General features: G+C 51.8%; 1 protein-coding gene across 9 annotated transcripts in view; it reads left to right on the top strand.

The window, feature by feature from the left end:
* The window catches only part of SLC2A9 (solute carrier family 2 member 9), a 269,728-nt gene that overhangs the window by 171,646 nt on the left and 85,484 nt on the right, over positions 1-12,598 (top strand). For all 9 annotated transcript variants that reach the window (XR_008296422.1, XR_008296421.1, XM_053217574.1 and 6 more), the window contains one exon: positions 5,821-5,931. Coding sequence is in view for 7 of the 9 variants with exons in the window: in XM_053217574.1 (XP_053073549.1) it covers positions 5,821-5,931 (111 nt within the window). In the remaining 2 variants the exon portion in view is untranslated. The remainder of the gene's footprint in view (positions 1-5,820; positions 5,932-12,598) is intronic.

The raw sequence follows: 12,598 nt of genomic DNA on the forward strand, positions 1-12,598 counted from the left end.
TGCAAACTTGGCTGCTCCCACCATGCGGTCTTGGCTGGGAAACAAGGTGCTGGAGCTTGTTAGAAATGGACGCAAAACAAGAGTGGAGAGGCTCAGGGCGCAGGCTGCAAATAAGTCTGGTGATGCCCATTCTGGACCCTCGGCAGCGTTTCACGGCCTCCCGGGTTTGTCCACTCGGCGGGTGCCCAAGCGTCACAGCATTCCCGGGCAGCTGTGTGTCCCTCGGGTCTGTCACCTGTACAACTGCTGTGTAACGCCTCCCTTTGCTGCCACACCAGATTTGTGAGGGCAAGGACACGTGTGTGCTGTTCCCCTGTGTGGTGCACCTGCCGTGTCTGACAGAGCACCAGACGTCCCCTCCATAAAGAACCAAATGGCAGGGAGGCAAGGCTGGGAGGGTGGAGGGAGGGAGGAAGAAGGCCTTAGACATGATGCCTTCCCCCGGGGGAGCCCGGAGCCCTCTGATGGTCTATCTCCTTTGTCGACCCATTGTCAGGAACGCTGCAGGCCAAATCCTGTCTTGCACAAAACTTCTAATCACAGGTTGAGGAGCATTGTAAATAGCTTTTGTTTTTGAAGTTTCTTCCCAAATAACGTCCTAATTCAAATTAGAAGGATTGAATGTTCTGTTACCTCCGTAACTGAGACCCTTCACTGAAAGGATTTGCGATGTCCCCAGATGGGGAGAATGCTGCACGGAGGCCCTTTGCGTGGCTGCCCCAGCGTTCTGGTCAAGAGCACATGTCCTGGAGTCCGTGGTGTTCAACCCCCAGCTCTGAACTTGCAGGCTAAGGGGAAAGTTGCCACGACTGCTCCGTGCCTCAGTTTCCCCAGCTGTAAAGTGCCGCCCCCCTCCCCCAAATGATGGCACGAAGATGGACGAAAGGATGTCTATAAAGTTGTCAGCACAGAGCTGCCCTGCCCTGAGACCCCGGGCGCCTGGGTTCCAGCCCACACCCCCACCTCCCAGCCCTGGAACCCAGGTTAGAAGCTTAACTCCTCTGCCCTTGGTCACTGAGATGTGACTGGGGACATGACTCAAAGGCGGTATCAGCTGGTTGAGGGCTGGGTCAGGGTGGGGTTATGTTTTTACCTGTAAAGGAAGGAGCAAGATAGGAAATCCAACACTCTTAGAAAAGCTTTTAAAAGCTAGCATGTTCTGGCCACCCTTAAAATTTGAGTCCTTATTTCGTATCTTTCTGGATTTCCAAATAGAAAGAGTAAAGGGATTGGGAGGAAGCCCCTCCTTGCTGAGTGCTGGAGGCGCCCCATCAGGTCATCCAGCGATGCTCATCAGGGTGTGAAGTGGCCCAGGAGAGGCGGGGGAGTCACTCGCTCATTCCTGCACATCCATGGTCAGGTCCAAGGGGCCCTGATGGCAACGAGGGGTGACACTTGAGCTCTGGATGCACCAGCTCTGCGAAGACTGGGGTCTGGGCTCTAGAATTGTCTGGAGAGCAGGGGGTCTGCTTCTCTTTGCTGCAGAGCATGTTGTTATCTTTTCCCAGGACGCACCTGCTCCCTTCCAGCCCCCGATGGAACCCCCACCCCATTCCACCTCAGGAAGGCAAGCAGAAGCAGCAGAGAGCAGGAAAGGATTGGAAGGACCTGAGCCCACATCCCAGCTCTGCCACTCTTGGCCGTGTAGCCCTCACTGGGCCGAGCCTCACTTTCCTCATCTGTTAAATGGGGGCAAGACACCTACCCCACTGGGTTGTGTGAGGATGGAATTAGGACACGTAGATGATAGATTTGGGGGTACAATATATGAGCCTTTTTTCCCCTCTGAAATTCAGAGCAGGTTAGAGAGATTGGCACAGGAATCGGTTAGATGGGGATCACAATGTCTCTTCTACTCCAGGTGGAGCAGGATTAGAGGTTGTGACCCCAGAAGTTGCCATGAATTCTGCATTCCCAGATTCAAGGCACCTCCCCAGTCAACAGGAAGAGGAAGCAACCCCAGCCCCAACTCCACGGGTCCCTCCCTGCATGGACAGAGCAGAGGGGACACAAGCTTCCCGTGGGTGCACAGAGAGCCCAGCAGGGGCGCATGTGAGCACATGAGTGTTTCTTTCTAAGGGCCCTTCGTTCCTTATGTGATTCCTTGTCCCTTGGGCTGAGAGACAGTCGTGTTCCTGAATGGGAGTAGGAAATGAAGGGAAAGGAGGTCCCTGCCCTACAGTAGGTCCAGCACTGGTGCCATCCCTGGGAGCTAGTGTTCAATAAACGACGAGATCTCCTTTGTCTTCTATCCTTCAGCGTAGATCCCGTGCGTCACCATTGGTGGAGACAACCCGTGTGTTGACAGCTCTCTTTCTCTCTCTGACCTCTGCTCCCACCTTTGCGCCTTCTCTCTCTGAACTCCGTCCTATAAGGACCCTCATGATCCATTTCCAGCTCACCTAGATAATCCAGGATAACTTCCCCTTGTCAGGATCCCTAAACTTAACCACATCTTCAGAGCTTCTGTGCCAGGTAGTGTAACATATTCACAGGCTCCTGGGATTGGGACACAGACATGTTTGGGGGAGCCACTGTTTGGTGACCACCCCCTGCAAGCACGTGTTGAGCCCACACTCTGCCAGAATCGCCTTGTTCCGGGCAAAGGCAAATCAGGTGGTTTCTTGTTCCTGAAGGGTGAGCCAGAGAGATGGGTTAAAACGCCTCTCTCAGGAGGAGGCCAGCTGCAGGAGGGCCCTGGGCATATATGGGATTCTGGGGGAAATGATGGCTAGAGGAGGCATTTCCAGTTAGCCAGCTGCGCTAACAGCCCAGCAAAGCCCGTGCAGCAGGAAGGACTGTGGGGCAGGAAGGGAACAGGCCTGGGTCTGCACTCTGCTCTGGTGTGACGGGCCGTGTGTGGTCTCTCTGACCACACTGTCACCTGCACAAGCTGTTGAGAGAGTTGAACGTGATTATGGTGCTATGCTTTGTCTCTAACACGTAGTGTCGGGAGTTGAGGAGGAGGACTTTGGGGCATCCGAGGCAGGCAGTCAGGAGGCCTGTGCCCCCCTCTCCAGGCTGCGAAGCAGACCCTGAAGTACTTCCTCCCCAAGCCATGCACATGACTGTGACATGTTTCTTCACCAAAGAACAGTGGTGTCTCAGGAGAGACCTGGAAATCTTCTGGAATGATACCCACCGTTTGTTGTACACCAGCTCTAGAAAAGACGCTTTACTTCATCACTTTACAGCTTGTTTGCAACCACCCTGAAAGCCAGATCTTTTTTCCCTTCTTTAGTCACTTGCCTACAGACCCACAGTTCACCAGGGGCCGCGCTGGGGTCAGATCCGGTACGCAGGCCTCCAGATTGCTGTCCTTCCAGTCCTTTTCTGGGGGAGGAGACAGTCGGCCACCTGAGAACCTGACTATGTCAAGGATGAGGTCAACACAAAGCACCCTCCGCAGGAGGGTTTGCTGCGGGACACGCTCCACCTTTCCTGGTACTTCTGGGTCGTCCGACGCCCTCAAACTGCCTGATCAGATAAACCTCAGTGCAGGAACATAAACCTCAGAGACCGTTACCTTCCTGCTCTGGAAGGTGATTCAGGGGGAGAGCAATGGCTTTGGGAGCCAGCACTAAGATGCGCAGACCTCACCCCGCACCCCTCCAGGGACGGGGCCAGCCCAGCAGGAACACCTCACAGGCCCTGGACTGGGGGAGGTGGTCCTCAGGGCTGATTTCTGCCTATCAATGAATAGGTACATTTACATATGAAATGACTCCCCACCTTGAGCGTGTAATTTTATGCAAATGATTCCCTTTGCTAACGTTTAACCCCCTCTGGGGAAGCCCGAGGCTACAGGGGGAATTGGAAGCAGGGAAGGGGGTTGCAGGGGGTGTGAGAAGCCAGGAAGGAGACCCCGGGGCAAGCAGGGCACCGCTTCTGCGGGAGAACACAAATCCAGCAGGGTCTGAGGCTGGCAGCTCTGGGGTCCAGACTGAGGCTGAGAATACCGTGATGTCCGCATGGTCGCTGGGGGATGGAAGGGGCCGTGGAGCCTTGGCTGTCGAAAATCAGTGACTTTGGGTAAAGGCGTTTCTGCTCCTCGGATCCAGCCCTGCAGATCTGCTGGGGGTCACAGTGAACCTTCAAAAGGGAGTGGAGATCACACAAACAAATCCAGCGAGGACTGAGGCTTTCCGGAATAATTTTGGCTTCTGTCACAGCCCCAAGAGCTATAGGAACTAATGAATTTATCAGGAGCCACGTGTGTACGCTGTGAATGTGAAAGCAAAAGTACAATCTAAATTCTAATTCCTCAGCTCAGTCAAGTGCGAGCAGGCACAGGGGAGAGGGTCCTTGTCTTTCGGGAGCATTGAAACGCATTTCGCCCAGAGATGCATCAGGTCCCACAAACTCACAGAAACGCATGCGGTCCTTTTTACTGGGCTCTGAGCGTTGCCCGAAACTTTATGAAGAACTACTGTCGCTAAAACATAATCCATCTGCATATATGGGTGCAGGTCCTAAATTCTGTCTTCTCCCCCGAGGCACGAAATTTTTTGTGGTAAACAAATGCTGGTAACAAGACAAATCTGTAGAAACAAGAGCTCTTTCCAAACACAAAGTAAGAGACTGCGCTCGGGCCTGACAAGTTATAGCCAACGAGCTCTAATGTTTCTTAATAACGATCAGTGTGTCAATGCTTCTGAGGCCCTTCACACAGTGGGTTTCCCCGCCAGATGTCATGGAAAGGACAGCACGGGTTTCTGTCCTCTAGCAAACCCTTGCTCTTTGAGGAACGGTTGGGACTGGGAGAACACAAATGACCCGTGTCCAGCCCCTGGACCCAAAACTTTAATAATGAGCAGTGACAATTCTTACCCAATTCCTGATACCTTCTCCTCTTTGAGGAGGAGAAGGAAGCCCAGCAGGACAGAGGTCATTGCTTGAGGTCACACAGCCACCTCAGCATGGAGCCAGGTCTCCAACCTCCAGACAGTGATTGTCGGAGGTCCCGTGAGTGTCGAGTGTCGTTAGGATTAGGTTTGGTCTCCAGTGGCAGAAACCCCCACACATGAGGGAAGTTGGGAGGGGTGGCCCAGCCGTCCCAGGACCACGCATCCTGCTTTGCCCAGGGCGTCCAGATTTGTGTCTGTTGTCCTAGACTAATTATTAACAGTCTCAAAAGTGCCCAGATTTGGCTAGTAAATTACAGCATCACTCTAAGTGAGTGACGACACAGGCTTCTTCTAACCTCGCACTCTAGCCTCTGAGCAGGTGGCTTGCATTTCAAAGCAGGGGCTCCATGTGTAGGTTTGTAAGTTGTGTGTTACACAACCCTTAGGAGCGCCATTCACATTGTCCCCATTATAGATTTACTGTGACGGTTTTCTAGCAGTTGACATTAAAGCATCTTGTGGATCAGGGACCTTTTGTGTTTCTCACGGAGTTGCCATGGGGGCTAATAGCAGTGCTATCCTTGTCACCTAGTGATCCAAGAAGGCTGCTGAAGCTCCAGCCATCACATTCACCATCTTGACAGCAGAAGGGAGGAAGGGCAAAAAATGGGATCACACGTCCTTGATGGAAAGCTCATTTTAAGGAGACTTCCAAGAAGCCTCACCAACATTTCTGTTCCTATCTCATTGCCACCATCGGCTGAGCACGTGTTGCCCCCAGTGTGGTAGTTCTGTTAGTGATGAAGAAAGGGGAGAGGAGGGAGCAGGAATAAAACACGTAGTTGGCCACATCATACAGCTTCACTCTGGATGCAGCTGTGAATCTCAGAGACCACCTTGGACCTGAACTTAATTTTGGAAATAGATGCCTTTCACTGACTCTCCTCCCTTGTTTTTCTTCCCTTTGTTATAGATTTGGTTCTACACCAATAGCATCTTTGGGAAAGCTGGGGTCCCTCCGGAAAAGATCCCATACATCACCTTGAGCACCGGTGGCATTGAGACTTTGGCCGCCATCTTCTCTGTAAGTGAACTGACCGGTTATTCCTGAGAACGTCATAGGGGGTGCATAGCGCTGTGGGGACCCCCAGACCATAAATGTGCTGGCCTTTAAAGGAGCATGTCCTTTGTCTCTCCAAAGTTACCTGAATTTTAGGAGTTTATCATGCAGCTCATGATGTTTTACCTGTCTAGAGAATATTCTCATCTATATTTTGCTCCCCTGTTATCTTTCTTTTAATAAATAGCTCCCTTCTTTGAACTCTCACCTGGTCACAGATGATACAGTGTGATCAACACCCAGTGGAAAGGGCCATTTCTCCCTGAGCGTCCAAGCGAGAGTCCCTGTGAGCCTCGGGTCCATTGCCATGACTTTAAAAGTGTTTCTAAAGCATTAGCCGTCACCTTTGTACCCCAAACATGTAGGACTTTGGAGAGAAAAGAAAGGAGAAAAGACATTCCCGTCGATCAGTGTAACAGAGAGTGACTTTATAATAAGCAAAGGGGACGCTGGGATGGCTCAGTCAGTTAAGCATCTGACTCTTGATTCGTCTCAGGCTGTGACCTCGTGGTTTGTGGGATGGAGCCCCCGCTTTGGGTTCTGTGCTGACAGCATGGAGCCTGTGTGTAATTCTCTCTCCCTCTCTCTCTGCCCTGTCCCCACTTGTGGTCTCTCTCCCTCTCCCTCTCCCTCTCTCTCTCTCAAAAATAAATGAATAAACATTTTTAAAAAAGAGTTTAACAAGAAGCAAAAGTGTCCAAAAGAAGACACAGAACTCATCACTGTCAACCTCAAAGATGCACGATAAACACACTGTAGGGAGGAAGTTGGCAATTTCACAATTTAGCAGAAACCGCACAGGCCTGGCAATCAGACCAAAACTAGGCTTGAGTCCTGGTTCTGGAACTTCTTGGCCGTGTGATGCTAGACAATGCTTTCAACCTGTCTGAGCTTCGGTTTCCCCTTTGATGAGCTGTCGGATTCTCTTCTACCTTGTTGGGGTGAGGTCCATGCCTCACATTTTGGGCACGTAGTACACGATGGGGCTCACGTCCAAAGGACAGAGAGGAGGCGGGGGAATCAGAGTGAGGTTCTCTGACCTTAATGGAGAAGCTCATTTATTTCCACTCGCATGCACCGACTTCTGCTGGTGGGATTGACCTCTGCAAACAGGCAGAGGCTCCCAGTTGCACTTCTGACTCACTTCTAACAGAACACTATTTTGCTCCTTGCTCTCAGTGGGCATCCTAACAAGATGCTTCTAAAAATGGACGTCAGGAAAGCGTTGAGGACTGATGTTCCGTCTCCCTCTGCTTTCTCCCATGGCCTTGTTCTTAGAGGAAAATACCTCACTGCTTCACAATCTGGGAGTTTCACAAAATTCTCCGTTTGAGTTTCAGACTCCCTCCCCAGTCTGTGGCTGTCAGTGTTTACAGTGATCCGTGAAAAAGCACAGTCAGTCTAGAATGATAATGATAGGAAGTTACAGGGTTGGTTTTGGGAGTTTTTTGGTTAAGTATTTTGTTGTTGTAAGAAATCAGCATGAGCTCATTAAGGTAAATTTGTAGAATTCAGAAAAATAGAAAGAACCAAAGAAGAGATCCACAATCATACGACCCAAGGACCTTTGGTAAAATCTCCCCTTGGCCTTTCTGTGCACAGGTGGATGTTCTGTTCTTACACGTAGTAATCCTGCTTTTGTTCACATAACCTCATGCCAGAATTGCTTTCTGGCTTCCTTTCCATTTTCTTGTCTGAGAAATGTTTTGTTGGAGTGTAAGGTGTATACAGAAAAGCATGCTGATCGTCGCCCCTGGGAATTAACGCTGGTTGTGGCTCTTCGGAAGTCGACGGTCCCGTCCGTGCCCCAACTGCTGTCTGTGGGGCTGGGGCTGTTGGGTGTCCCCCTTCGGAGCCTGGACGGCAGAGCCTGGATTCTGACCCCAGCTCCGTTCCTTTTGAGCTGCGTGACCCTGGCGAAGTTATTCAACAGCTCTGTGACTCGGTTTCCTCATTTCTTTAACAAGGACGTTGCCCTTGCCTTATAGAGATGGGGTCAGGATTGAACAGGTGAATACATGCCAGCGGTGCCTGGCAAACGGTGTGGGCTCACAGAGTCTTAAGTACCCCATTTGTCAACCCTTGTCATCTTAAGTAAGGCTGTGATGAACACGCCTGCAGAGAGCAGGGTTTTACGAGGACTCCCGCGATCTTCTGATAGGTGAGGAAACCAAGTCCCAAAGAGCTGGCTTGCTCAGGATCGCACAGCCAGTAGGGAGTGGGGAGAGCTGGCATGGAGGGCCCCCGCTGCTCCCCAGGACCCGGAAGTGCTCTACCTGGGATCTCAGGAACGCTCACTCACATCACTCCTCAGAGTCAGGTGGTCGCCCTGGTTCGAAAGAGGAGCAGAGAGAGTAACGACGCCTCCAGCCCCGTCTCCCTGACCCCACGTGCCCTCCTTCCGGTGCCCTCTCTCTGGCCCTGGACCATCTTCACTAAAAGCTGACAGTATTTGACAGAGCATTTCTTGGAAGTGCTAATCGCAGGAAGGAGGGAAAGTGACTTCCCCCTCCTGGGAGAGGCAGGGGTCAGACTGGGAGGCTGCCTGCCTCCTGCCTTCACGTGTGGATCATGGTGGGTCGTGGTCACGTGGCATGTGTGTTCCAGGGGAACCTCCGTGCGGGCCCTCTGTGGGGAGTGACGGCTTCGCAGCCGTCACGGCAGAGTCGTTCACGCACGCACGCGTCCGTTCCACAAGCAGCTCCAGCACACCCGTAGCATGCTTGTGCCAGGGGGTCGCCAGTGAAGTCGTCGCGTTCTAGGGAGAAAGATCCAGAAACAGACACATACCACGTGCAGTCCTGGGATGAACTCTCCTGGGAGGGCTTCCTGGAGGAGGGCCCCAGGAAGGCGAGCACTGAAGGTCCAGCAGACACGAGCCCGATGATGGGAAGGGCAGTGCACTGGCAGCCTGTCGCCTGGCCCTGCGCACACGGCCCCCGTCATCTGCACCCCTCCCAGTGTGTCATCTAAAGGAAACGGAGACGCAGAAGAGTTCGTTGGGAGCAGTTCTTAGCACGGTAGCGTTCAGCCTAATCTCTGGAGCACCTCGAGATTGACTGCAGCATGACACAGGGAGTCTCTGAGGTGGAGCTCAGAAAAAGAGGGGAGAAAGAGCTAAGGCTGTAGGGCCCGGCAGCTCTGAATTCAGAGCCCAGTGACCCACCTGCAGCTGAGTGGTCTGGGGAAAATTGCCCAACATCTGTGAATTTGTTTGTCATCTTTAAAATGGACATAGCCAGGCCTGCGTGTGGTAACAATACTGTCCCCCCCCCCCCCCCCCACCACCACCAAATGTCCCTGTCGTCATTCTTGGAAGCATAGGCATGTAACCTCACACAGCGGAAGAGGCTTTGCCGGTGTGGTTAAGGTACGGATCTGGAGATGGGGGGTCATCCTGCACTCACCAGGTGGCCCAGTGTCATCACAAGGGTCCTTAAAAGTGAAAGAGGCAGGGTTGGGGGTCACGAGGGACAAAAGCAGATGTTGGAGTGGCAGTTGCTGTCTCTGGTAGAAGAAGGGGCCACCAGCCAAGGAGAGCTGGTGGCCTCTGGAAGCTGGAAAGGCAAGGGACGGATTCTCCCCTAGAGCCCCCAGAAGGAACACAGCCCTGCCAGCAGCTGTGATTTTTGCCCCACGAGACCCATGTTAGACTTCTGACTTGCTTCATCCGCTGAGTCTGTGCTGATCCGCTACGGCAGCCACAGGAAACTAAGCCAGCACCTTACAGAGCAGACGTGGAGGCAGACGTCAGTGTGCATGAAGGCCACGTCAGCAGTCCTGACAGCCAATCTTCGCTAAACCCCTTGGCCTGTCCGAAGTGCTCATCACCTTGTTTCCCAAGATACGGACACTGTTTCGTCCAGCCCTGTGAGGCAGCAGCCTATCAGAAAGGACTTTCCAATTTTTCTTCTTCTTACCGAGTTTTTGACAGTCTGTTAAAATGGCTTTGGGACCCAGGACACTTGAGAGAGACATTTTTGTTCATTTGGTTCGCAATTAATTTTGGCTCCTGGCACTGCTCATCGGCTTGGGCAGCTGTGAATCATTGCATCTTGCAGAAACAGCTGGTTTTCCAAATCGATTTTCTTGGCGCAGCATTAACTCTGAGCGAGCCCCCACCGTGTGTCACGCAGGCCGTGGGAGCCCGAGTGTCAGCTGACACGCGGGGCAGCAGCTTGTGGAGCGCGAGCCTCATTCCTTCGAGAAGCGGAGACTGCCTTTTCTAACCAGGGGGAGCGCAATCCACATTAAGTCATTCTTACTCAGGAATGCGCTGTGCCTAGCATTCAAGTGGGAAAAAGAATCCTGCTGGTTCCCCCGCCCCCCTCTGCCTCCCAACTAACACACAGTTTCCGAATCAAAACCTTCAGAGTTCACAGCTGCATCTCGAGCCCCTGGATCTGGTGCTTGTTGGAGCAGAAAGTGGGCACCGACAACCAAGCAGGATGGTGGAGTGTTTGGGCTCCATGGGCTCATGGCCCTGAGCTCAGTCGCTGGGTGACCTTGGGCCAGTTAGTTAACCTCTCTGAGCCCCTGTTTTCTCTAAGGGAAAGTGGGAATAATACAGTAAGACCTCCACAGGTCTTACCATGAGAGCTATACAGTAATTCACAGCACTTGGCATAAGACAGGTGCTCATTAAATGTTAATTATTACTATGGGTTGAATTGTCATCCCCACAGATTTTATATGTTGAAGCTCTAACGGTACCTCAGGAGGTAGTCGTTACAGGTGTAATTAGTTAAGAAAAGATCATTCTGGAATAGAGGGACCACCAATCCAATATAATTGGCATCCTTATTAAAAGGGGGAAATTTACACACACACACACACACACACACACACACACACACACAGCATCATGTGAATTTTGAAGGCATGCTACCGAAGGCAAGAAACTCCCAGCAGCTAGAACAACCTTGGAACAGTCTTCCCTGCACCTTCGGAGGGAGCATGGCCCTGCTGGCACCTTGATCTCGGACTCCCAGCCTCCAGAACCGTGAGAGAAGAAATGCCTGTTACTTAAACCGCATAAACCCTTTTGCCGGCAGCCCTAGCAAACAAGTACAGTTTTTGTTGGTTACGAGTGTTCCAGAAGAGAACCAGACAGATGCCGTGGAAAAAACTGAAAATGCCCTCCCGCCTTCCAAGAAAATTGGAAGATGAAACTTGGAGCCAGAGTGTTCATTCCACCAACACTCAGCAAGTGCTGGCGGGGCCCCTGCTCTGTGCGCGCACAGGTGTAGGTGTGTGGGATACATCAGTGGACAAAGGAGACAAAAGCCCTTGCCCAGGAGAAGGAGAGCTCCTAGTTGGGGGACAGACCGGGAACAGCACCGTGAGCTAAGTGTATGGTGGCTGATACAGGAAAGGATGCGGTGAGACGCGGTGGTGCAGGTTGAGGGGGGCTGAGAAGTGAAGCAGGTTGCTGGAGTGCATTGTGGTCAGGCTCAAGGGATGAGGGCGCTGTCCAGGTAGCCAGGTCGGACGGAGGACGGATTAGACGGATTAATTCGGGTGGGTGGGTCTGTAGGGTGGGCAGGCCATCCATCGGGAGCCGTGACCTTCAGTGGAGAGACACAGCCAGCCAAAATGTGCCTGGAGAAAGGGAGCCAGGAACCAACACCCTGGCCCCCCATTCTCTTCCCTCCTGATTTCTTCCCTTCCCTTCCCTTCCCTTCCCTTTCTTTTTTTGCCAATTTATTTTTGAGAGAGAGAGAGCATGAGCACAAGCAGGAGAGGGGCAGAGAGAGAGAGGGAAAAACAGAATCTGAAGCAGGCTCCAGGCTCTGAATATCAGTGTAGAGCCTGACTCAGGGCTCGAGTCCATGAACTGTGACATCATGACCTGAACAGAAGTCAGATGCTCTTTTCTTTTCTTTTCTTTTCTTTTCTTTTCTTTTCTTTTCTTTTCTTTTCTTTTCTTTCCTTTCCTTTCCTTTCCTTTCCTTTCCTTTCCTTTCCTTTTCCTCTTCTTTTCTCTTTTCCTTTCCTTTCTTTTCTTTTCCTTTTCTCTTCTCTCCTTTTCTCTTCTCTCCTCTCCTTTTCTTCTGTCCTCTCCCCTCCCCTGTCCTCCTCCTCCCCACCCTTCCCCCTCCTCTCCACTCCCCTTCCTTTTCCCCTCCCCCAAGGACAGCCCTTCCTCTTCTGGAGGCCAACAGTGGCCCCTGTGCTCAGGAACACATCAAGCCAGGCAGAGACTGACTTCATGGGAAGAGCAGAGCAGAAGAGGCCTGGCCTGGAAGGACAGGAAGAACAGGGCCTCCCTTAGGATCTTGCCGAGGAATGAACCCTTACAGGGCTCTGCAGCCCCTGAAATGTCAGGAATTCTGCCAGCCACCAAATGTTTCCTGCCCTTTATCTGTAGATGTAAACAAAGAATACAACCTAGGCAGATCTCTGCCTACAAAATTCATAGTAGTATGAAATTCAAAGTAATATCTGTAAAATACTATAAATGCGCTTAAGTCAGATTTGGAAGCATTGAGTCGCGTTTGAAATAAGTGACATTTTAGATTTTCCTTCCCTGGGTCCCTTCCTTCTCTCCTCATGTGTTTAATCATTTAACACAAGGTGCAGTGAGCTCCCCGTTAGTTTGCTAGAGCTGCATAACAAAGCACAGCAAGCA

This window comes from Acinonyx jubatus, chromosome B1 (genome assembly GCF_027475565.1).
Source record: "Acinonyx jubatus isolate Ajub_Pintada_27869175 chromosome B1, VMU_Ajub_asm_v1.0, whole genome shotgun sequence".
Lineage (NCBI taxonomy): Eukaryota > Metazoa > Chordata > Mammalia > Carnivora > Felidae > Acinonyx > Acinonyx jubatus.